This window comes from Copadichromis virginalis, linkage group LG5 (assembly GCF_057382275.1).
Source record: "Copadichromis virginalis isolate Kocher_CV1m ecotype Utaka linkage group LG5, C_Virginalis_male_GT1.1, whole genome shotgun sequence".
Lineage (NCBI taxonomy): Eukaryota > Metazoa > Chordata > Actinopteri > Cichliformes > Cichlidae > Copadichromis > Copadichromis virginalis.
Genome location: NC_140622.1, coordinates 1,898,712 through 1,924,819, shown reverse-complemented (window position 1 = coordinate 1,924,819; position 26,108 = coordinate 1,898,712). Strand labels below are relative to the sequence as shown.

General features: G+C 44.6%; 1 protein-coding gene and 1 long non-coding RNA gene across 6 annotated transcripts in view; both read right to left on the bottom strand.

The window, feature by feature from the left end:
- Nucleotides 1-584: 584 nt before the first annotated feature.
- On the bottom strand, nt 585-3,492 carry LOC146708725 (uncharacterized). Its single transcript, XR_014920342.1, has 2 exons — nt 2,386-3,492; nt 585-2,275 (listed from the first exon to the last, which is right to left on the bottom strand). It is a non-coding gene; the product is annotated as an uncharacterized LOC146708725 (long non-coding RNA).
- A 740-nt stretch (nt 3,493-4,232) lies between these two features.
- Nucleotides 4,233-26,108, bottom strand: part of sypl2a (synaptophysin-like 2a) — a 36,529-nt gene continuing 14,653 nt past the window's right edge. For all 5 annotated transcript variants that reach the window (XM_085455550.1, XM_085455548.1, XM_085455552.1 and 2 more), the window contains 3 exons: nt 18,330-18,528; nt 17,895-18,065; nt 4,233-4,852 (listed from right to left, as the gene is read on the bottom strand). In XM_085455550.1, the coding sequence (XP_085311676.1) occupies nt 4,727-4,852; nt 17,895-18,065; nt 18,330-18,528 (496 nt within the window). In that variant the 3' untranslated portion in view covers nt 4,233-4,726. The remainder of the gene's footprint in view (nt 4,853-17,894; nt 18,066-18,329; nt 18,529-26,108) is intronic.

The window sequence follows — 26,108 nt, the reverse complement described above, 5'->3', positions numbered from 1 at the left end:
TTGAAACACTATCAGTGCCAAAGACTGTCCTGGTGGAGCGAGCAGCTGTAAAGAGAAGCAGATGCTCTGTTTCTAAAAGTGTTTTAAGCTTGTTTCAAAGATTCTGTACTGCAGCTTTAAATGTTTTCCAAAAGCACACACACACTTATCAGTGTTTCTCACACTTGTTACAGTGTGGACCACCTGAGAAAAGGTCAAGCTGTCCCAAGCACCACTATGAAAGCATGAAACCCATAAATCTTACAACACAAAATTAGCATCTGCAGTAAAGATGTTTTCATACATGCTACCACAGGAGGAGTTGGCTCCATTTTATAAATGAATATTTTGTAATAATTTATTGTTTTTGGAGTGTATTTTTATGTGTCTGTATTATATTAAACACACATTAAAAGTGAATCTCTGTCCAAAAAATACAGTCAGTTTACTTTTTACTCACTGTGAGCATCGTTCATTATTCTCCCAGTAATGAAGGTTAGCATATGTATTTATTTATTCCAATCCATTCTTCTTTGGCAGCATTTAAATAACCTTGATCAGATTTGATGGTTTTGTGACTCGGACCCAGGCACAGAGAGACTTGATGAATTTAAGAATCTTATGATTTAATAAAGAAATTTGCAGACTTGCACAGAGATGGTAAAGTTATGATGACTGATGACGGAGATGAAGACAGCAGACGATGAGGACAGGGAGGAGCAGGGGTTTAAATGCACCGAGGAGACAGTCAGAGGGAACTCGGGACAACATTTAAGGACGCAGGGACTGACAGAGACGGGTTTATCTTGGCTGGCTGGGCAGCTCTCTGGGTGCTCAGCACCCCCAAAGCTCTGATCCTAGAATCGCCCCTGGGTTGTACACGTTGTCATTAACGTGGCTTCACGCCACATCAGCCGCTTTGCTCGCTACAACACCGGTGTGGGCGCATGAGGACGCTGTCATAGCCTGTCAGCGACGTTGATTGGCTGCGTATATACGAATGTGAATGGCATCATTGGCTGGACTGTGGGATAAGGTGGCATGGTTCTGATCCCATACAGGAGCAGCCAGTCACTGACTCACACTGCAGGACAGAGTTGTTCAAGTATTCACGTTAATTGCAGGTTCGATTTTTGCAGCTTGGAGGGACTTGGTGGTGACAGAGTGGGAGGCCCACACTCTGCTAATATCAGATCTGCACAAACACTCGGACGTTTGAAATCATTACTAACGGCGCGTTTTTATGGCCTGGCTTTTAGCACGCGTTGACACAAACATTTCGCTTTTAACAGCCTTAGTTGTTGTTTTTATTGACGTTCTATATTTTACTGCATCATTGTTGTGCATTTTATTATAGTGGCCTTTTACATTGACAAGCACGTTGTGCAGCATGGCCTGTTGTGCTGTATAAATACACTTGAGCTTGAATGTGTGAGTGGCAGCACGGGTCCATCTGTACTGCAGGTGGTCCGGCTGGCAGCGCAGACGGCTTCTGCTGCGCTCCTGCAACACTCACAGGAGGCTAATAACACAGAGCCGGCAGACTACAACTGTAATAAGATTCTGGACCTTCTAGGGTCTACACTGGAAGTTCAAAGTGGTCTTCAGGGAATGGTATGACTCCTCCTGTGCATCTCCCCCGTTTCTGTCCCTGCCCTTTGTTTCCCCTGTCTCTGTGGTGACCTACTTTACAGAGACAGGATCCTCCTGGGAGCTCAGATTCTCCTGGACACACCTGAATCAATCTGACAATCAGCTGTCTGCCATTTAAGCTGGTCCTGACGTTCAGTTAGTCACCGCTGAGTTGTCTCCCTCCTCCTCCTCAGTGTAAGAAGCCCTGACTGTGGCACTGATGAGACCCTTACACGGCTCCATCCACCGGCTCACTCTGCTGTCAGAGGCGGCTGAGGTTTTTTAACATCTGTCCCACAATAGGATTTTCTATGAGTCTGCTGTAGCCAGTGCCATCTTCTATGCTGTTGCATGCTGGGACAGCAGGTTAACAGCTGTGCATGAACTGATGCACAAGACCAGTAACGTAGTGGGGACGGAGCTGGACTTAGGGTGGTGTCTGAGAGGCGGATGTTGTCCAAGATAAAGACAATGCTGGACAACAGCTCTCACCCACTCATGACGTGCTGGCCAGTCACAGGAGCACGCTCAGTGGGGGACTGAGATTACCCATGATGCACCACTGAACGAGACAGGAGATCATGCCTGCCGTGGACATGGCTGCACCACTCCTCCACTGAATGCACTGCAAACGCTGATCGTGACACCGCTACCTGCACATCCTCTGCAGAGGAAATAAAGTACAGTTTGATAAGAGGGGCACCTCAGTGCCAGCATACATACTTAGCACTGTAATATGCATGTGTAATATACGGGGATGTTTCCTGTTCTTACTGAGACAGCAGGGTGGAGCTTCTGCAGCAGCACAGGCTGCTTGGAGGATCTTTTAATAGAACTTACAGGTGGCGTCAACACCTGAAATACAAACGTGGACACGAACAGACGACATCATGAAGCACCAGGAAGCCCTGAACTGAAGCACAGACCAGAGGAAGAGCAAAGATGTGCTAAAATGTGAGTAACCAAAGCAGGCAGAAGTACCTCCGCTTATATCCACCTGCTGACAAACACTACGACCTCTGAGCCAACTGGAGGCCACAAAAAAGCTTTTTGTTTGTGAAAGAATCATTTGAAAGACAGGATGTTTCTAACCTTAGACACACTGCAAAAATGGAACAAAGCAGTGCTATACAGTGCTTTCATATGCACACTGTTACAGGCTAGCGCTGGTCGTTGCACACTGCGCCTAGGCCTGGTTTGTCCAGACGAGCAGGGCACGTGATCAGTGATGTCCCGGCTCCATTTGGTGCATCGCTGCTTCTGTGCCTGATTCAGTGGTCTAAGGAAGTGAATCATGGGTCAGATCTTTGGTGAACCAGTCTGTGACATACTGGGAGTCATGGAAGCAGCGAGGATGTACTGCCTGCTCCTAAATCAAAAACAAATACACTAATGTGTTATTGCTTCAGCAGTGCATGAGCAACTCTAGCCCTGGAGTTTCATTATAACACGAGTTATAATGCACCTGCACATAAGCACAGGGAGGCAGGGCCTCACAGCACAGGCACACTCCCAACCTATTAAAAGAGTGTGTGCTTCATTATTCTAGGTTTTCTTCATTATGTTTACAAATGGCCAGAAGCAGAGAGCATGTTTATTGATCAAGCAGACACAAAGAGCAGCTGAGGTACAGAGAAGCTGCCAGTTCAGCTCTGAGCTGATGAAGGAGCTTGTTTCAAGCTTCACATGGTGCCAAACAGGACTGTGCTGAGGAATCAGCCTTTTCACATGACAGCTCGATTGGACCAGAGTGAGCATCTGACAGGTACCATGTTTCTCCAACAACCTCCGTTTGATCTGAAGTTAGAGTCCATCCAGGTCTACCTGACTCACCGATACATAAAGCTGAATATCATCTGCACAGGAATGAAACCGCACGCTACGCCTTCGAACGCTCAGCACTGTTCCAGCTCGACTCCACCACCCACCAGTGTGTGTGGACTTCATGTTCTCACTGTGTTTGTGTGGGTTATTACCAGGTACTCCGCCTTCCCTCCACAGTCAGGTGGAGGTGGAGTTGAAGCGCCTTGAGGCGACTTTTGTTGTGATTTGGCGCTATATAAATAAAATTGAATTGAATTGAGTTAGGCTGTCTCTGTGTGTTAACCCTGCATCATATTTGCAATCAGTCCATGGGCCTCTCGCCCTGTGGTAGCTCAGAGGCTCCACCCTCCACGACCCCGATAAGAAGAAGAAGAAGAAGAGGAAGAATGAATGGATGTCTCTGAGTGAGCTGATGCTGCCACAGGAGAAAGGAACTGGTCCCAGCAGTGCAGCTCAGCGTGTGACTCCCATCGTCAGGAATAAATGAAACTGCCGCACTTAATTCATGCTGTAATCGCTCTAATAGGATGTTATGGTGGACAGCATGGAACGCTGCACTGAGGTCGAGCAGGACAAGCACAGAGATGAGTCCACTGTCAGAGAAGATCGTCTGTAACCTTCACTGAAGCCGTTTCTGTGCTGAGCTCTGAAACCTGACTGAAACTCTGCAATAAGCAGAGGATCTGTTAGCTGTTTACTCTCTCCACACTGTTTGAATGAAATCAGTTCATTCGATGTGTGTGCCAGTGTTGCACTAATACGAGCTCACCCCAGTGATACGAATGAAGGAGACAGAACATATTTCAGTCACGGCTTTTTCTCCTTTGGCATCAACACAAATTCAGCATCAACAACACAAACAGTAATCAGTGCGCTGTAATTACATCAGAGCCAAACATAAATAATGTTACTAGTGTTACATGGAGACATTTAAAGTACAGTGTAGTGTAAGAGTACTGCAATGAGACAAACACAGTGTCCTGAAAAGCTCCTGGAGTCAGTGTGTAACCAGCCTGCAGTGATGCAAGGCTTCACAAACACAGCAGACTGTAGTGTGACTGTTTCAGGCAGCATGCAACAGCAGCTGCAGTGCTGAATCTCCAGAACAAATGTTGAGGGGCCCTGCTGGGAGCTGCCACCTGTGGATGTGAGCTGAGGGTCCTGACACGCTAAAGCTGGAGGGGGCTGCTACAGACCAGTGTTTCACTGGGGGGATTTCTCTACATCAGTGTGGGACATCAAGCTTTTCTTTAAGGGTGCGTGGCTGTGCTGGGGAACCCTAACTACATGATTAGGGTCCCGGGGCTCCGCCTTCCTGCATGGTGGTGGGGGGGGCAGGAACCTTGTGGAACGGAGTCTCCTTGTAAATGAACCAGCAGTTACCTGCCCACAGGATCAGGTTCAGAAAGCCAAAAATCTGCAGAAACACATGAAAACACAAGTGATGACATTCAAATGTAAAACATGAGAAAAAGAAGACAGAAAAACATTTCTGCCACATTTCAAAAGAGCCGTGAGCTAAACTGTTACCTTAAATCAAAGATGACTGAGCTGGCCTCAGTAACTACAGCTTCAACACACTCATTCACACAACATTTAAAGAGAACGTGTCGTTGTTTGGAGTTAACTTCTGCTGCAGCCTATGCAGAGGTCCAACTGTACTTAAATGGTTTTAAACATAACACATGAAATACTTCTTTACAAGTGAAAAAGTCCAAAGCAGCTTGTTTGAAGACGTTTCCATCAGCAAAGCCAGCTGAACCTTTATATTGATATAGTAAACTGGTGCAGGGGAACACAAGCGGTTTCAGTTTTACTGATAGTGAACAGACTGAAGCTGACTTTACATTTAAACCTGAACAGCTGTGATCAGCTGACCCTGCTGCTGCTGCTCTGAGGTTTACTGATCTTACACAACTTCATTCAAACAAAGATGCAAACACGCTTCAGGAGTTCTCCTGGTTGGCTGAGCTAACAGCACAGCAGCTGATATGCAGCTGGATCATGAGCATCATGTCTCCATATTCTGTGCTACCCTTTATGTAACCCAACTATAGCAGCACAGCGTTACTGTGGTCAGCTTTATATCCCACAAAGTATTTCAATAACAGAAAGGCTGCTGGATGTTTCCCACTATGAAAGAAACAAGTCCATATAGAGATGTGACCTTTAGCAGGTGCATGGTTCCTGTTCTCAGCTATCACATTCACCTCGGCATCAAACGTCGCTTCGTTAGTTCAGTCACAAGCTGCCATGCTTTCCCACCCGCTGATGACATCAGCCTTTTACAGCTGGGGGCCAAACAAACAAACATGAGGATTTTCCCGGTGTAGGACTGAGACAACCTCTCTTCTTCCTGTTCTGTCCCATCTGTCTGAGCTTTTCCATCTCTGAGTGAACAGTTTGTGCGTTTGCTGTTAATTGTTGAACATATTAAAGTTGATATGACCGGCCACGTAAAAACAAGTTGCTGCCTTTACACGCTCTCACCTTCTGCAGGGCTCGATGAAGCACCACAAACACCACTTATGAACCTTTGCATTCATTTGAAAAACAACAACCATGGACCCAGTTTGACCAGATTCCTCTCGCTGTACATGATTACACCACTGGGACTGCCTGTGTGTTACTGCTTAGGCTCACTGGGAAACTGGTGAACACTCCCTGTTCCACAACCTCTTACAGTTGATATGTACGGTGGCCCCTAGAGACAAAACACGTGCAAACTCCAAAACACAACGGAAGTGCTCCAGGACGCTAGGGGCAGTGTTGAGCTTTTGTTACCTAGTAACTACACAAGCCAGGAAGTACCAATGACCGGATTTGGGCTGTATCCCAATTCAGGGTTTGCAGCCTTAAAGGCCACATTTTAAGGTCGATTACATCACAGCAACATGACGAAGGGTGTCCCAATTCAAAGGCTGCTCGAAATGCGGCCCTCAAATGCATCCTTCATTTCCCTGAATTTTAAGGATGGGTCGGTGTAGACTTCATGGCCCAACATACAGTGGGGCAAAAAAGTATTTAGTCAGCCACCGATTGTGCAAGTTCCCCCACTTAAAATGATGACAGAGGTCAGTAATTTGCACCAGAGGTACACTTCAACTCTCCAGGAAAGCTCTCCAGCGAGTAGTGCGGTGCTCTGAACGGATAATTGGAGGTGAGCTTCCCTCCCTCCAAGACATCTACAGGAAGCGGTGCCTGAGGAAAGCGGGAGGATCATCAAGGACTCCAGTCACCCCAGCCATAAACTGTTCAGACTACTTCCATCAGGAAGGAGGTTCTGCAGCATCCGGTCCCGTACCAGCAGACTGAGAGACAGCTTCTTCCACCAGGCCATCAGACTGCTGAACACTTCATAGACACCTCAGCTTCACTACTGGAACTTTAACATTATGCACTCCATACTGTACAGTAATGCCACTGTTTTGCACATGTCTCACTCTGTATATTTTATATATTTTATATATACACACACACACACACGTAGAAAAATATTTAGTATACACATCCAGAAATGCATATACTATTATATATTGTACATATATTTATTAGTTTCAGATGTAGCCATTCTTGTATTTTGCTTGTTTACATTATTGTATTTTGCACAACTCTGTTGCTTGTGAAGCTCGCACACAAGAATTTCACTCACATGTGCTGTACCAATGTACCTGCACATGTGATGTGACAATAAAAGTGATTTGATTTGATTTCAACTGTGAGAGACAGAATGTGAAAAAAAAATCCATGAATCCACATGGTAGGATTTGTAAAGAATTTATTGGTAAATCAGGGTGGAAAATAAGTATTTGGTCAGTAACAAAAATACAACTCAATACTTTGTAACATAACCTTTGTTGGCAATAACAGAGGTCAAACGTTTACTATAGGTCTTTACCAGGTTTGCACACACAGTAGCTGGTATTTTGGCCCATTCCTCCATGCAGATCTTCTCGAGAGCAGTGATGTTTTGGGGCTGTCGCCGAGCAACACGGACTTTCAACTCCCGCCACAGATTTTCTATGGGGTTGAGGTCTGGAGACTGGCTAGGCCACTCCAGGACTTTCAAATGCTTCTTACGGAGCCACTCCTTTGTTGCCCGGGCGGTGTGTTTTGGATCATTGTCATGTTGGAAGACCCAGCCTCGTTTCATCTTCAAAGTTCTCACTGATGGAAGGAGGTTTTGGCTGAAAATCTCACGATACATGGCCCCATTCATTCTGTCCTTAACACGGATCAGTCGTCCTGTCCCCTTGGCAGAAAAACAGCCCCATAGCATGATGTTTCCACCCCCATGCTTCACAGTAGGTATGGTGTTCTTGGGATGCAACTCAGTATTCTTCTTCCTCCAAACACGACGAGTTGAGTTTATACCAAAAAGTTCTACTTTGGTTTCATCTGACCACATGACATTCTCCCAATCCTCTGCTGTATCATCCATGTGCTCTCTGGCAAACTTCAGACGGGCCTGGACATGCACTGGCTTCAGCAGCGGAACACGTCTGGCACTGCGGGATTTGATTCCCTGCCGTTGTAGTGTGTTACTGATGGTGACCTTTGTTACTTTGGTCCCAGCTCTCTGCAGGTCATTCACCAGGTCCCCCCGTGTGGTTCTGGGATCTTTGCTCACCGTTCTCATGATCATTTTGACCCCACGGGATGAGATCTTGCGTGGAGCCCCAGATCGAGGGAGATTATCAGTGGTCTTGTATGTCTTCCATTTTCTGATGATTGCTCCCACAGTTGATTTTTTCACACCAAGCTGCTTGCCTATTGTAGATTCACTCTTCCCAGTCTGGTGCAGGTCTACAATACTTTTCCTGGTGTCCTTCGAAAGCTCTTTGGTCTTGGCCATGGCGGAGTTTGGAGTCTGACTGTTTGAGGCTGTGGACAGGTGTCTTTTATACAGATGATGAGTTCAAACAGGTGCCATTCATACAGGTAACGAGTGGGGGACAGAAAAGCTTCTTACAGAAGACGTTACAGGTCTGTGAGAGCCAGAGATTTTCCTTGTTTGAGGTGACCAAATACTTATTTTCCACCCTAATTTACCAATAAATTCTTTACAAATCCTACCATGTGGATTCATGGATTTTTTTTTCACATTCTGTCTCTCACAGTTGAAGTGTACCTCTGGTGCAAATTACTGACCTCTGTCATCATTTTAAGTGGGGGAACTTGCACAATCGGTGGCTGACTAAATACTTTTTTGCCCCACTGTATCCCAGACTTCATAGTGCGGCGGTGGGTGTGGATAATTTTGCGGGAAAAAAAACCCACAAAAAAAAAAAACAGTGGAAGCGGAGCGGCCGAAGAGTGAACTTTCAGAAGTAAGTACTGAATATGACGTCACTTATTTATGTGCGAATGTTTAATAATGAAGAACATTAAAACATGACTGTTGGCCACATGTCGGCAAAGTTATGTGACATTAGTGATGTTTGTACTTTCAGCGTTAACTTGGTTTTAAAGCCTTTTAAATATACGCCGTTCAATAGTCGACCTTAATCTTACAGAGATTGTGATGATTTTGTGGATAATTAAAGTCAGTCATGTATCCACAAACACAACAAGCTGAAAGTCAGTGATGCTGCTCGGTTTGCAGTCCTGAACATCACGGCACAAGCAGGATTCACTGCACTGTTAATGTGAGCTGTGTTATATTGCTGCCTCTGTTCGGTGGTGTCGAGCCAAACGCACTTTAACGTGTGTTTGAACGAGCTGACGGTTCACTCGTTAAGCTGAAAGAAAGATGCTCTAATCACAGCAGTCACACATGTGTCCACTGCACCATCTGGGACTCTTCTTGTTTACACTCGTAATAACACAAACACTAAATCCTGCTTCTCTGTGCTGTTGTGTAGCAGTGTGTACACCTGAGACTGTCACCTGTCTGTCTGTCCTGCACTCTCTCTCTGTTTCTTTCTCTCTGATTGTGGAATAAAAGTATGAACATGTGTTTATAAGTTACACTTGTGTTTGAATCCTGCAGCTTATCACACATTTGATTTCCATGTGTGACGACTGCAAGTGTCCAGAGTGAGGACAGACTGAGGGACCCACTGCTGCACATCATCTGTGAGGCTTTGCACCCCTGATGATCCACCAGGACAAACTCAGCAGTGTGTGAGGAAGAGGAGGAGGAAGAGCCAGCAGCAGCTGACAGATGGAGAGAATAGACAGACTGTTCCCTGTTTGTGAAGGACTGCTAGGAAAGTTTAACATAACTGTCTGTGCTGAATCAGTCTTATTAGGTAATGTTCAAATAATGTGATCATCCCAGTGTTTCCAGTGTGGGAGAAAGTACTCAGGGCCTTCAAGTTACACACTATGAAAGGCAGCAACAAGTTTAATGTTCAGAAACCTAAAGTATGTATCAGCAGCAGAATGGAGCTAAAATAAATGTTGGTTTCAGTTCTATGAAGCTTTGAGTATTTTGGATCAGTAGCTGCTGTGTTTGTTGCATCATATTGCTGTAACTGTTTATATGCTTTATATATTCTGAGCTAAGTTGATCTATAGTGTTACATCATATTCTATAAGGATGTTATGTGTTTGTAGACTTTCTGCCCAGTTTGACCCATTTAGCAGACGTCAGCCTGTTTAAGGCTCTGATATCTATTCTGTGTGACTTACAGCAGTTATGACATGGTCTGATTTTCTCACCCAATAAAGGAATATTTCATATATCAGTCTACTCTTCATTCTATCAGACACAGTTATCACAGCTCCTACATTTTGTTTTTTACACATATATGTAAGCATTGAGCCAAATTTAGTACCAACATATTAAAAGAACAATATTTGTCTCTTATATATGATACATCTATATACACTGTCACAGATACTTGAGTGAAGATTTAAGGTGACAGGAAATATAAATAACTGCAATTTGAGTCTTTACTGAAGCTCAGTGTTTGACACAGAGTTCATGTTCACTGCTGTAATAGCTAACAATGTTAATAACTATAATATTGTCCATATTATATTTACATTACCACAGTGAGATGACTTTAGTCTCATGAACAACATCAGCTAATCTTAAATGAGTGTTCAGCACAGAAATGAAGCCCAACACTCATGTTCACCGTCCTGTGGTCTCAGCCTCAGATAACTAATCACACAGAGCTCGTGTAGAAACAAATGAACAAAATCTGTTCTCCTTCATTAATGTCAACCACAGTTGTATGACACGTTTCCAGCGGTTAGTATCACGGTTGCTAGACCGTCCCACACAGCCCATGTGTTTGCAACCAACTTGCCGTTTATTTTGCAAATCGAGCTCAACACTGCCCCTAGCGTCCTGGAGCACTTCCGTTGTGTTTTGGAGTTTGTACATGCTTTGTCTCTAGGGGCCACCGTAGATATCAAACTGAACGAGGTAGTGAGGACCGTGTGCACAGCTGTTCATTCAGTCACTATGAAAGAAAGTCAGAGGTCCCTGGAGATCCTGAGAACCTGCATCAGTCCCTCACGACAGGTTAATGAACTCTCAGGTGAGCTCAAAGGAGCACTGAGCCGTAAACTGGGCAATGAGGATGTCATTATTAACAGCAGCAGCAGCATGCTGTGGTCTTCTTTAAACAGCTGGAGGACCCCTGGTGTCAGACAGAATGAGCTCTGAGCCTCAGGCTCTTCCAAGGCTGGATACACAGAGACAGCACAGCACTGGGATCCATTCAGGTGTCTGGATATCAGCCTGAAACACCATCCCACCATGGGACAGTCTGTTTCTCCTGCCACAGGTTTAAGCAGGTACTCAAGGGTACAAACAGCTGTGTAACCTCATCAATCCAGTAACTCTGTCATCTTAAAAACATCCTGGATGGCTTGGGCCACGACTCTGTAGTGCTCAGCTTGTGTTTAATGTGGAGCCACAGTGTGTGTCCAGACACACTGACACAGTGGATGCAGCACGAGTTTCTCTAGTGTCCAAAACAGCAGCACCTTTTACTGGAAGTGCCGTAAGAGGCTGTAGCTGGTGGTCTGTTCCAGAAGCTTCAACGTGAAGACCAGCTGCCTTTTTTTAAACAGAAAAATCTACAGTAAATGATAAATGGCCTGTATTTGTACAGCACTTTACTAGTCCCTAAGGACCCCAAAGCACTTTAATCAACCTGTCATCCACCCATTCACACACACATTCACACACTGGTGATGGCAGCTACAGTGTAGCCGCCCTGGGGCGCACTGACAGAGGCGAGGCTGCCGGACACTGGCGCCACCGGGCCCTCTGACCACCACCAGTAGGCAACGGGTGAAGTGTCTTGCCCAAGGACACAACGACCGAGACTGTCCAAGCCGGGGCTCGAACCGACAACCTTCCGATTACAGGACGAACTCCCAACTCTTGAGCCACGATCGTAAAGTTAAAGGATCTGTTATGCAGCACGTTTCTACTCTAGAAACACCCATTCATCCGTTCACACCAGCACATGTTTCTCACATTAACACTGCAGCCACGAGGAAGCATCGCGGAGCAACAGGTTAGGCTCGCAGGCTGGAGGAGCCGAGGACAACTCGCTCTATCCGGGGCTACAGTCGCCCCAACATGACATGGATGCAGGTGAACTGACCGGCAGCCTGCTGAAGAACAAAGACTGACTGGCTGCTGCAGTGATGAGGCGAGTCTGAGGGTCACACACTGATAGAAACACAAGACCTAACAAAGTTCACGGCTGTGGAACGCCACTGACGGCATGTTGTGTCTCCTTCACTGATTTCTCAGTGCAGTAAATGGAAACTGCTTCTTACATGTGCGGCGTCATGTTTGTGTAACAAATCTGTGTGACAAACAAAGGACGGATGAAGGGGGCAATCCTTTTTCTGTGCGAAAGCCTGACACGAAGCAGAGGACCGGCTTGTAGCACCTGCTTTCCATTTGATTTAGTTTTCATGGGATTGTAACTTATTTTTCAATTCAAGGACATTTCTTCCTTAAAATATTTGATGTCATGTAAACACAACTTTCTTTAAAAGCAAACAAGCAAATACTGCGTGCAGCTACATTAACATGTGTAAGAAGGAAACCAGTGAGCGCTTCCTTTGTGCTGTTGTTGTCTGGACGTTTTGATCTCATTACTCGACACAGTGATGCTTGGAGCTGTTGACTGTTCAGTGACAGATGAAGCCCTGAAGTATGTCAGCCTTGTATCGACCGCTCAAAGCTGGAGAACAACTTTCCCACTGTTCTGTTGTAAATGTGTCAGTCTCGCTGCTCTCTGAAAGAGCTTCCATGGTCTCACGCCTTTTCTTTATTTTTTGCAAACCCTCGGCCTGCTCAGTGGGCTTCGTGATGTCGTCACCTGACATGGTTTCACCTCACAGGTGAGCCTGTCAGGGCTCATTTGTTGCCTTCGTAATGGAGTTGGGACCATCAGTTGTGTTGTGCAGCAGTCAGGTTGGTGCACAGCTGACAGCTCTGTTTGACAGCTGTTAGAGTTCATATTATGGCAACAACCAATCAGCTGAGTAAAGAGAAACAGCAGCATTACTGTAAGAACTGAAGGTCAGTCAGGCTGTAAAACTGCTAAAACTTGGAATGTGTCCCCGAGTGCAGTCGCAGAAACCATGAAGCACCACGATGAGACTGTCCCACACGAGGACACCCCAGGACAGGAAGACCCAGAGTCCCTCTGCTGCTGAGGACAGCCAAGTTAGCAGCAGCTCAGATCAGAGCCCAGATGGATGCCTCACAGAGCTCCAGCAGCAGACACATCTCTGCATGTTCAGAGCAGACTGTGAATCAGGCCTTTACGGTCAGACAGCTGCTGAGAGACCACGACTGAGGACAAGCAAAGAGCAGAGATTTGTTTGGGCCAAGAAACACAAGCAGTGGACATTAGACCATCTGTGCTTTGGTCTGATGAGTCCACAGCTGAGATCTTTGGTTCCACGCGCCGTGTCTTTGTGCAGAAAAGGTGCACGATGGTCTCTACATGCATGGTTCCCACTAGGGCTGTTCGATATAACGATATAAACATCCATCGTTTCATTTACGCTATCGTTTGTTTGGTGCTGTTGCAAAATAAACTGTTTCCAGCTGTTTTCATGTTCTGATGGTCACTGTAGCGGCTTTATTAAAGGTCTCTCTGTCTTAGATTTAATACAACCACACTACGGACGACAAGCGCCTGTTTTTATGTGTTGTCGTTAGCAACAACGACAGTAACAGCATCACGTGTCCGCTTGTTTATGTTCCACATAAACCTTTCAGAATAAAGTTTAAGATCCTGTTGAGACTTTTCAAAATAAACTGAATCACATAAAAGATGCAGATTATTTATGGATGAGAAGTAAAAAAGACGCCAGGTGCTAAAAATAAAGCTCAGACTCAAACGTTAGAACAGGCTTCTCCCCGCAGCACGCCATGTAATAAATACTCACAAAGAAAACGGCGCCGTTACAACTTGTGTCTAAACATGTGTCGTTTCATGCATCGTTAAAACACTCGACTCAGCTACACGACGCACAGCTGGAAACACTTCACGCAGGTCGAGCTGCCCGAGATTCACAGCCTTTACAGAAAATGTTACATGTTTGTGATTTATATCGTTACCGGACGATGGATGTCTGATATCAGGATATGAGACTTTGGTCATATCGCACAGCCCTGGTTCCCACTGTGGAGCATGGAGGACCAGGTGTGAGGTGTGGGGGTGTTGCTGGGGACACTGTTGGGGATTTATTCCAAGCTGAAGGAAGACTGACCCAGCATGGCTACCACAGCATCCTGCAGCCACATGCCAGGACAGCACAATGACCCCAAACACACATGCAGGCTGTGTGAGGGCTGTTTGACCAAGAAGGAGAGTGATGGAGGCCTGGCCTCCACCCACTGAGATGGTTTGGGATGAGATGGATCCAACAGGTGCTCAGCATCTCTGAACTCCTTCCAGACTGTTGGAAACCACTTCAGGTGACGACCTCATGAAGCTCATGGAGAGAGAGCCAAGAGTGTGCAAAGCAGGAATGAAAGCAGAGGGCGGCTGTTAGGAAAAATCTAATCTATCTGACCACATGCAATTTTTTCCCGGTTTCAGTACAAGTCTATGAGAGACCAGTCAAAAAGCTTGGTTTTTGGCTGCAGACCTGTGCTATCAGTACAATTCTAACATAAAGACAAGATTATAGACGTTAGGTATGCTGAGAATAAAGCTAGCTTTGGTGGCAGCCTTCTTCACAAGGATCGCAGCTCTGCGTGTCTCTAACACAAGCCTGCTTTATATTTCTGTCATCCACATGCATCAGTCAGTCAGATCTCCCTGACAATGAGCATCTAGTTGGTGAAGGCAGAGTCCGTGTGAAGCACAACACATCCCAACAGGTCATTTTACACGGTGGGCCACACACAGCACACTTTCTGTCAGTGTGAAGATGAAACTGTAAGCAAAACGCTCCTTTCTGTAGTGCAAAGGAAACGTTTCAGTGTTTCATGACTTTGTGGAGTATGAATAAGAGACGGCTTCATCAGTAAACAAGCTGTAGAACACATGAACACAGCTAAAGGTGCAAAGTTTCTGCTTGTTTGTGGTTCAGAAATACAACAGCACGTTCAGACACTGAGCCATGGCTCTGTGCTACATGCACATACATGCTGATTGGCTGCACAGTGTGCCCATCAAAACAAAGTCCCGCCCCTGCCTGCATGGATTCTCAGCAGGGCTAGAGTGGGCTCCCACATGCTGACGGGCCATTACTAACTGACATAGGGAGTTATACCTTTGTACAAGTTTGACAGGCCTGCTAGAGGTCAGTGCAATGAGCTGGTGACAGCGGTGCTTCCAACACTTCACGATATAACTGCCAAGAATATTTGCTTGTCTGCTTTCACATGCATGTGCATCTTTAATCCACAGGTTGACTATGGTATCGGCCCACCATCTGCAGCTCTTCTGGGAAGGCTGTGCACGAGGTTTACCAACATGTTCATGGGAAATTTGGACAATTCTTCCAGAAGTGCACTCGTGAGGTCAGACAGTGATGTCGGCTCAAACTCATCCCAAAGGTCATCAGCACTGAGGTCAGGCTCTCTCACATTAAGCTCGCTCAGCTTTAGACACCTTGCTTTGTGCACTAGTGTGCAGTCAGGTTGGAACAGGATGATAACCCAACGTTTTCCCACAGTGTTGGGAACATGGAATTCTCCAAAGTGTCTGGGTATGCTGAAGCATTATTCTTCACACGTCTACCAAACACTTGCCACCAAACCCAGGCTCATCCATTGGACTGCCGGATGGACAAATGTGACTTGTAGCTCCAGAGAACACGTCTCCACTGCTCTAAAGTCTGGTGGTGACATGCTTTACACCACTGCATCCAACACTTTGCATTGCATTTGGTTATGTAAGACTAGGGTGCAGCTGCTCAGCCATGACTGCCAAACCCATTCCATTAAGCTCTCTATACACTGATCTCGAGCTAGTCTGCAGGCCACATGAAGCTCGGTGAAGCTCGGTGGCATCTGCTGACCCTGCACTGTGATTTTACCTGACCTACTGCTTTGTGGCTAAGCTGATTGGGAACCAATCGCGTCCACTTTATTATAATACCACTAACAGCTGACGGTAGCAGGGAATATTCACAGCTGGATTTGTTGCACAGGTGGCATCGTATCATACACTCCTGAGAGCGAGCCGTCTCTTCACCTGTTTGAAGACTGCATGCTGCAAGAATCAGGCCACGTTTTAATACAACGTGGTTGAAGGTGCAACACCTTCATCCAATGATCTGGAAAGAGATGGTTGAATACTTTTGGCATGTACAAAGATGCTGGGGCAACCACACAGTACACCTACAGGAACTCTGTGGCCATGGTAAAAGTTCCAGGACTACATTTATTTACATTTTGAGGATATTTCTACCAGCTGTGTTTGTGCAAAGCTAACTAAACATTGTGCCATATTAATATAATCAAATGACTTTATTTCAGTCTAAATTTGATTTTAATTAATGTACTCAATGTGAACCAGTTACAGCACGTAAATAAGGACGAACCCATTTGACCCACACAAAGACACACCCTCACTATACGCCGGCTCTGTGCGGCGTCCTGCCCCACCACCTGATCTAACTCATCAGCAGGTAGTCATCAGCTGACAGCTCAGCCCCTCTCTGCACTCCAGTGTCCAGAACGTATAAATCTGGGGTGTCCTGGAGCCGTGTGCACTTAGGGACCGCCTTACGGTCAAACATGGTGTTTGTTATGGACAAACTGCGCTTTGCACACTAGTCCAGTAACAGAACACCGCCCTGGTTCAGGTCAGGCTGGCCGTTCCTCCCAGTCTCACCCTAAAGGTCTAACTGTCGTTGCCCACATGAGTGTTGAAGTCTACCAGTAGGATGACAGAGTCCCCGGGTGGAGCAGCTTCAAGCACCCCACCCTGGGACTCTAAGAAAGCTGGGTCCTCTGAGCTGTCGTCCGACGCATTTTTGTTATCATCGAATTAGACATTTTATGTGGGGGTGCATCCCTGATCTTAACGCTGAACCTAAAAATCATAGTTTCCATTTCTATTCTATTTTTTGAAGCAACCAAAATCTAAACATCTGATCTCCCAGTTTGTCAAAGACTGTGCTGGTTAATGCAGCCCCTCCCACAGGGGCCTGAGCCAGTGCTGAGCCTCTCCAGGTATGGGCTCATTCAGTTTAAGGCTCTGCATAGACTCCATTACTCGAAGACAAAACTCAATGAAACCTTTGGTAAAGTCTCTCCCCTATGTGATAAATGTGCATTTTTGAGTGGTTTTTCAAACAGTTTGCTAGGAACATCCAGCTAAACTAACCTGGCCTGTTTGCACAGCCCGCGTGCACGTCTGGTTTCATTCCCTTATCTTTGTGTAACACCTGCCTACCCAGAGTTTCTTGCTTCATTGTGTTTTCTGTTGGTTCATTCTTCCTGTGTATAAACGTTACATGAATTATAAGAAGCATCAGTGACTGGACCTGGTCCACTAGGCTGTAACAAACCATCTAAAGGTCTGAATGGCCTCCTACTCAGAGCGCCTTACAAAATTCAAACCGGAAAAACTGTGAGAGTTTGTTGTTCCACAGATCTATGGTACTGTAAGAGTCACAATCTGAAGCTCGTCTTTGTTCAGTACCATTTTTTTCTAAAACTAACATCGTGTTCAATAACACAAACAAGCACCTGCATATTTGTAGAAAAATACGAGCTATGTTGAGTTACATTTGTGACTGTTGAGAACGAGTTCATGACCTGTGGACAGGACTTACAGTTATTCAGTACACGATGCATCCTACTGCACCAGCAACGAGTTATTTAACAAACAGCTTGTTGCACATGTTTCGACATCAGCATCAGTTGAGCAAAGCCTCACGTACAAAAACAGACTTATTTTTGCTTCATATTCTTACAAGAACATGCTTTTTACATGTTTGCCGTAAACGTAGCCCTATCACTGATATCATCGATGTAAGCCTTTGTAAGCAACACTTACCACAGAGGCGTTGAGCCTGCCCATGGAAGGAAACTCTCCTGCTTTACAGCTGGTACACAACTGCACCAGGCGGTTGGGGTCAGTGGCATATTTAACGTCGGTCAGGCCTTTGCCCCAGGCCGAGGAGGACACGAGCCAGAGGAAGGCAAAGGCAGCGGTCAGCAGCAGGTCCTATCAAACACAAATGCTCACCAATGTATGCATGTATAGTTTTCAATGACACACTGATGTGGAGTTACATTTGCAGATTATAGGATGTGAACATTTTTACTTAAGCAGCATAGAGGAGGACAAAGCTTTCTCCGATGCTTACACCCATCAGCCATTAAACCCACTCCAAGATGAAGCCAGTAACACTGGTCGTCTTGTTACCATGCAGCAAACCTTCCGTCTGTAGCACCCACATGCTCACTGCTCTACAAAACATGTACTCACTATGACGGGACCACGGCTGGTCTGCAGGTAGACGCTCTGGTAGCCCAGGTAGACTATGAGTGTGGCGGTGCAATAAAGGAAGGCAAACACACCAACACACACAAAGAACTGTGCTGAAGAGGAGAAGTCGCCCTGCAGATAGGTCTCAGTGCACGAGCCGTTACATGATGGTGGTAGACAATACGGTTTCATTGCCAACCTGAGGAAATTAGAGAGAAAGAAGGCACATTCACCCGCTGCTCCCAACACATCTGGTTTTATTATTTGACTTCAGAGAACACAGCTGCTCACCTGAGTTACTCTTCTATCCAAGGAATGCAAGAGGAAAGAAAGGATTCATCAAAAGAGACTCCGAGTAAGCCTTCAGCTCCACTCCATTACACAGTTTACAGGGACTGGAGTATGGAAACTGACAGCTTTCTTACAAGAAATTTGTCATCTGTGCAACATCTGTAAGTGTGGCCCCCTTGTTCTTTTTAAATGAGGAAACAAATGGAAACTCTCCTGATGTGATATGCTACATTGTGCCAATAGTCCTCCACTGTGTCTGCTTGGGATGAACAGGCTAAGAAATGAAAGCTCTTTATTGAAATGAATAATTAAACAGCATAGAGAATGCAGCATGTTTAGGTGGAAGCTAGTGAGCCAACTTCCTGCTAACTTCTAACTCTGTTAAATGTAATAAATCCTGTTTCCATGGATGTTAAACTTCATAGTTACACCTGGTAAAGCAGCAGCGCTGATCATTTTATTACAGATGGAAGAATTTAGACAGTTTTTTTTTTATAAATTTTATTTTCAGTCACAGCAGCATGTTAACAACAAAACATTGAACATACAGTAGTTTGCTGTTCAGTATTTACAATACCCCAAAAGATAACAGAAATAGAGAAGGAAAAAACAAACAAACCAAAGAAACCCCTACAAAACAACAAAAAACAAACAACAACAAACAAATAGAAAAATAAAATGTATAAGGGACATTCAGTGTACAGTTAACTATGATAGTGATATAGAGATATGGCATCCGGTCATGATAAGGTGGTCATTTTAAATGTTTCCATGTACATCAGGAATGGCTGCCACGCCTTAAGAAATTTGGTGGTTGAACCTGCCAATGTATATCTCATCTTTTCTAAATGTAAAAACCTCATGAGCTCCGCAAGCCACTGTTCATGTGTGGGAGGAGCTTCCTGCTTCCATCTTAAAAGTATAAGGCGCCTTGCGATAAGTGAAGCAAAGGCAATAGAATTCGAAGTGATGTCTTGAGGTATCACCCCAAAGATAGCCGTTAGAGCAGAAGGATCATATTTAACGTTATACATCTCTGACAGAGTGTTAAATATAGACACCCAATAGTTATGAAGATTGGGGCATGTCCAAAAGGTATGAAGGAGCGAACCTGTTTCTGCTTTACATCTGTTACACAGAGGGTCAGCTCCTGGATAGAACTTGGCTAACTTTTCCTTGGAGATATGTAATCGGTGTAGGACCTTGAATTGAAGGAGCCCATGCCTGGCACATATCGAAGAGTGTACCCTCTGGAGAAAAGATTGCCAGAGCTCATCTGTTATAGTCATCCCAAGGTCTTTCTCCCACTGTGCTTTAAGGATGGAGAGAGAAGGAGATTGAAGATCTAATAGTATAGCATAGATTTCTTTAATCGCCCCTCTCTTATGAACGTTTATATTAATAATTTTATCCAAAGAAGTTTCCTCAGGTAGTTCTGGAAATGAAGGAAATCGACTCTTTACAAAGTGACGAATTTGTAAATAGCGGAAAAAATGTTGCCGAGGAACATTAAACTGCTTCAGGAGCTGCGTGAATGAGGCAAAAATCCCATCTACAAAAAGGTCTTTGATATTTCTAAGGCCATTACTTTCCCATATTTTAAAGGCAGAGTCCATCATGGAGGGTGGGAACATATGGTTTGAGCAGATAGGTGCTTTAATTGACATTAAGTGTAACCCCAACCTTTTCCTACATTGCACCCAGATTCTGAGCGAGTCATACAACAAAGGGTTACGTTTATAGGTGTATAGTTCTAATGGGAGAGCTGAACTCAACAAAGCTGATAGGCAAACTTCGCCACAATTGGATGACTCAATTTGGAGCCAAGCTGGAGTCTCTGTAGTAACATTACTCATCCAGTACAGCATATTACGAATATTTGCTGCCCAATAATAAGACTGAAAGTTTGGCAAGGCTAATCCACCCATTGGCCTAGTCCTCTGCATGAAATCTTTACGAATTCGTGGACTTTTGCCATTCCAAATAAATGCAGAGATATGCTTATTCAGTGTTATAAAATACTTATTGGGTAAGTAGCATGGGATACATTGAAATAAATAAAGGAACTTGGGTAGTATGTTCATTTTGATAGAATTGATGCGGCCAATTAATGACAGTGGTAAATTGTTCCATCTCTGAAGATCCGTCTCAGTATTTTTAAGCAGCGGGACAAAGTTTCTTTCATAAAGATCTTTGTATGAGTGGGTAACCTTAACCCCCAGATAGGTCACATACCCTGATTTAACATTAAATTGAAAATCTGAAAATGAAATCTTTCTGGCTATAGAGTTGACACAGAGAAGTTCACTTTTATGCAGGTTCAACTTGTAACCTGAAATATTACCAAAACATTCAAAAATGGCAAGAGCACGGGGAAGAGAGCATAAAGGCTCTGACATATACAGCAGGAGGTCGTCAGCATATAAGGATATTTTGTGCTCCTGGTCACGTCTGAAGATGCCCTTAATGCAACTGTCAGCTCGCAGTTTAATCGCCAGTGGTTCAATTGATAATGCAAAAAGAAGAAGGGATAGGGGACAACCTTGTCTCGTACCACGGAGAAGTGGGAAATAAGAAGAGAATAACGAATTTGTTCTAACACGTGACATAGGTGAGGAGTAAAGTAACTGAATCCATGAAATGAAATTAGGGCCGAATCCAAATTTATGTAGAGTATAAAACAGATAATCCCACTCCACCCGGTCAAATGCCTTCTCAGCATCGAGTAATAAGGCAATTTCAGGGGTTGTAGTTGACTTGGTGTGTAATATGTTTAAAAACCTGCGCAGGTTGAAAAAACCATGCCTACCCTTCACGAAACCTGTCTGATCTGGAGAGATTAACAATGGTAGGTATTGCTCTAGCCTGAAAGCAAGTGTTTTTGACAGTATTTTTAAATCTACATTTAAGAGTGATATAGGACGATATGATGAACACTCTAATGGATCCTTATTTGGCTTCAATAGGAGTGAGATGGTCGCTTGTCGAAGCGTTAGGGGAAGACATTTTGAAACCAATGACTCAATGAGCATGTCTCGTAATAAAGGTGATAAACTTTAAAGGTCTTGAAAAATTCAACCGGATACCCATCCGGACCCGGGGGTTTGCCATTCTGCATTGAGCTAATCGCCAATTTAATTTCTTCCACTGTAATTTGCTCCTCCAATTGCCGAGGTTAAAGTCGGAACTGTCATTCCATCAAAAAAAGCCTCAAACAGTCCAGGCGTGTTTAAAGATTCAGAATCATAGAGACTGGAATAGAATATTTTGAAACTCATTTTTTTTTTGTGGTGTAGTGGTGACATGTCCAGATTTAGTCCTAATTTTAGGGATTATACGAGTTGCTTCTGATTTACGAAGCTGATGTGCTAAAATTTTAGATGCTTTTTCTCCGTGTTCATACCATCTTCCTCTAGATTTAAGAATTATAGACTGACAGCTGGGTTGAGATTAAATTAAATTCAGTTTGTAACGTTAGTCTTTGTTTATACAAATCTGGAGAGGGGGTTGTAGAGTGTTGCTCATCCAATTGCGAAATAAGGTGTATCAATTCAGAAAGACGTTTCTGTTTCTGTTTTCTAGTATATGAACAGTATGATATAATATGGCCCCGTAAGAATGCTTTTAAGCTTTCCCAAACCGTACTATAGGCCATACCAGGCGTAATATTGGTTCTTATAAAGATATCAATTTGTTTGGAAAGATATTCCACAAACTCCTTATCTGACAAAGAAAGAGGATTGAGTCTCCAGGAGTACACAAAGGGTTCATCCAGGAAGCCGAGTTCCAAAACAAGTGGACTGTGATCAGATATTACTATGCTATTGTATTTACAAGTCTTGATATTGGGAAGCAATTTTTTGTCAACAAAAAAGTAGTCTATACGAGAATACGTTTGATGCACTGCAGAAAAAAAGGAATATTGTTTAGTGGAGGGGTAGAGAAATCGCCACGCATCAACAGCCCCATAGGTTTGTAAATAAGACTGTAACACTAATGAGGATTTAGGGAGTGGAAGTCTTTTATCTGAGGAGCGATCTAGTACTGGATCCATAACAGTATTCATGTCCCCTCCAAGGATCAATTGGTGTGTATTGATCTGTGGAAGGGAATTAAGAAAGTCATTGAAAAAAGTTGAGTCATTCCAATTCGGAGCATAGACGTTTGCTAAAATAAGTGAAGTATTAAACAGGGACCCTGTCACAACTACATAGCGACCATTTGGGTCAGCTATTGTGTGAGAGACTATAAACGGAGTATTCTTATTAATCAAAATTGCTGCACCTTTGGCTTTACCATTGAATTTGGAATGAAAAATTTGTCCAACCCAATTTCGTCTTAATCTGGCATGATCTGTATGCTTAAGGTGTGTTTCTTGAAGAAACGCTACATGTACTTTAAGATAAAGAAGATGAGAGAGCACCTTATTTTGTTTCACTAGGTGGTTCAATCCCTTCACATTCCAACTAATAAAGTTAACATGGCAGCCGTTACTCACAGCAGTTGAAGTATCATCAACAGAAGTCATCACCATATAAGTACATGATGAAAAAGGCGGTTCCAAACGCAAGTACCAATCCTATCATGGGTGCACACTGAAATGTTGTTGTTAACAATAATCTGAGCAAATAATATACAACAAAAAAGAGAAAAAGTAGATAAGTCCCTCCCACCCACCTCCCCGTGTTCAGTGTTGTCCCCAAACGACGCACACCAATTTCCCACAGCTCCCCTGCTTCTATTAAGAGTCCCAATCACCTTATTCATAACCACAGCCCCACATGAGCAGAAGCATCTGAACTATGAATCACACATGTAGTCCAAAACATATTCAAATTAGAAAGTCACAAAGTCCAACACAATAGAGTAAAATAATTAAGAGAAGGAAAGAGAAAAACTCCCACGTCAAATTTACCCGTAGCCGAAAAACGGACCTGTTTCACTTCTCATCAAAGCTGACCCCGGAGTCCCTTTTAAGTGACAAGTACTGGAATATAGTTAACCTCCCAGGAAACAAGGGCAAACTCACCAACATCTGAGATTTCTAAATGAACATTGAACAAGAAACTAAGCTAAACCAAAGATCGTCCGTTTATTGATTGACAAAAATATAGTCACGATGGTATGAAAGTCCCGGTGGTTCTTATGAAATGTCATTTGGGAGATGACTCAAACTTGGAGTCAATGAAATCTTTCACTGCTTTAGGAGAGTCGAATACCTGTGTTTCTCCATTAAACGAGATCCGAAGCCGGGCAGGATAAAGAAGACCGTAGCGAACTCCGTCTTTTTTCCGTAGTAGTCCCTTCACCTCGCTGAAAGCAGCCCGGCGTCTGGCCAGGTCGGCGCTGTAGTCAGGAAAGATGAAGATCTGCTTCCCTTGAAACTCCAGCCGGCCTTTCTGTCTGGCTAAGCGCTGTATCCGCTTCTTCTCCTGGTAGTAATGAATGCGAACAATGAACGGCCGCGGTCGCCCTCCCTCCGTGGGCAGTGCAACCGCCGCCCGGTGAGCTCTGTCCAGGATCGGAGCCTGCTCCAAACCGCCGGGACCACCCAGTACAACGGGCAACAGATCAGCAACAAATTTAGTGGGATTCCCTTGTTCGGCTCCCTCCAGCACTCCTAATATACGCAAGTTGCATCGTCTTCCCCAATTCTCCAAGTCGTCCGTTTTCAGCAGAAACTTCTTGTATTGGTTACTCAGATCTGCGAAACATGTCTCCATAACTTCTAGCCGCTTGTCCAGATTATTCAAGCCTTCCTCGTGTTCGCCCAACTTCTCAGTACATTCGTCAAGAGTGGTTTGGATGGGCGAAATGGCTCGTTTAATTTCGTCCCGTAGGTTGTCATTTTCCTCTTGAATCACTTCTTTGACAATGTCGCGGAAAGCTAGCAGTGTCGCTGGGTCAACGGTAGTTTTGCTAGCGGTCTCTGAGCAGCTAGCCTGCGCTCCTTTAGCAGACTGCTTAGGAGGCATTTCACTTCGAGATAAGGCAAAAAGACGGAAAGAACACCAGCTAAAACAATGCTGACTTTCTTAATAGAGCTTAAGAAATCTCTGAATTGGGCCACAATAGGTGAACCATAAAGTAATTTAACAGATAAATGGGACCTAGTGGTTTGCACGTCTACTCCATAACGCGCCCCCTAGTGGACCCCCCGAATTTAGACAGTTTTAACTCTCAGCATTCGTTTGGCATTGGGACCTGAAGAGGCGGAGTTTGGGACCCAGATCACTCTGTGAGGCTCCTGACTACGGTAGCCGTAATGCTCCAGCAATCCATCAGGCTGTGCGGCTTCGTAGCTTAGCAAAGTTGCACTTTCTGAGCGCCGTGTAGCACATGAAATCGGTTCGAGGTCAGTGAGCACAACCAGGATTCATACATAAGGCGCACTGACAATTTTTGAGAAGATTAAAGGATTTTAAGTGCGGAAAATATGAAATACAGCGGTTCCTCGTTTATTGCAGGAGTTACGTTCTAAAAAGAACCCGCGATAGGTGAAATCCACGAAGTAGCCAACTTTATTTTTTACAATTATTATAGATGTTTAAAGGCTGTAAAACCCGTCACTGCACACGTTATACTCTTTTCTCAGACAGGCAGGAACATTTTCACACTCTTCTCTCTTGTTTAAACTCTCACAGTTCAAACCTTCGTAGAAGTCCAGTGTTAAAGAATGAAACCAACGGCACCTGCTGGAGCCTTCGACGGTGCGAAACGATTCGTCAACATTGTTGTTTGTTGAGGAGAAAACGTACAAACATACAGTGCAGCACTTCAGAGTCACACTGCTAGGATCGAAGATTTACGTTTGACAAGCTGACCGCATCCTGTCCTGTACAGGAGACACGGCACACGATTGATTGACAATGGTCTACAGCCAATCAGGACGCAGAACACAATAAGCTGTAAAAAAAAACCCCCAAAAAACAGCATGCAGGAAAAAAAAGGCGAAACAGCGAAAGGTGAACCACGTTATAGCGAGGGAGCGCTGTACAGAAGACAAGAACATATGGTGATAGATATCGTTACGGCACATGCTTCAAATTAGCCCATGGTATGGACTTTAGGCCACATCGCCCTGCCCTACTATAAACCTATAAAAATACAGTTACAAGTTGAAAACGTATGTGCCCTTTCCCGAAGCAGCCCCCAGTGCCTCACTGAAGTCTTTGTTGGCCTGACTCTGACCTGCAGGCCTCATGGTTCACATCCCTGGTTATGATCATCTGAAAATCCCCCACAGAGTTAAAAACACAGGAAAATAATGGTTTCATTCCCTGCTGAATGGGCAGCCTGGGAGGTAACAGAGGCGGAGTCATCTCCAACTCAACGGTGCTGCACCCACTCTGACAGGCTGATGTAAATGACAGAGTGGTCCACCCTACCTGCTGGGACAAAATGGCCCCCAGGCTCTGTTCAAGGTGTCCGTCTGCAGAATGAATGGGAGGGAAGCAGGGCTTCCCCACAGAGGGCCTTCTTTGCCTG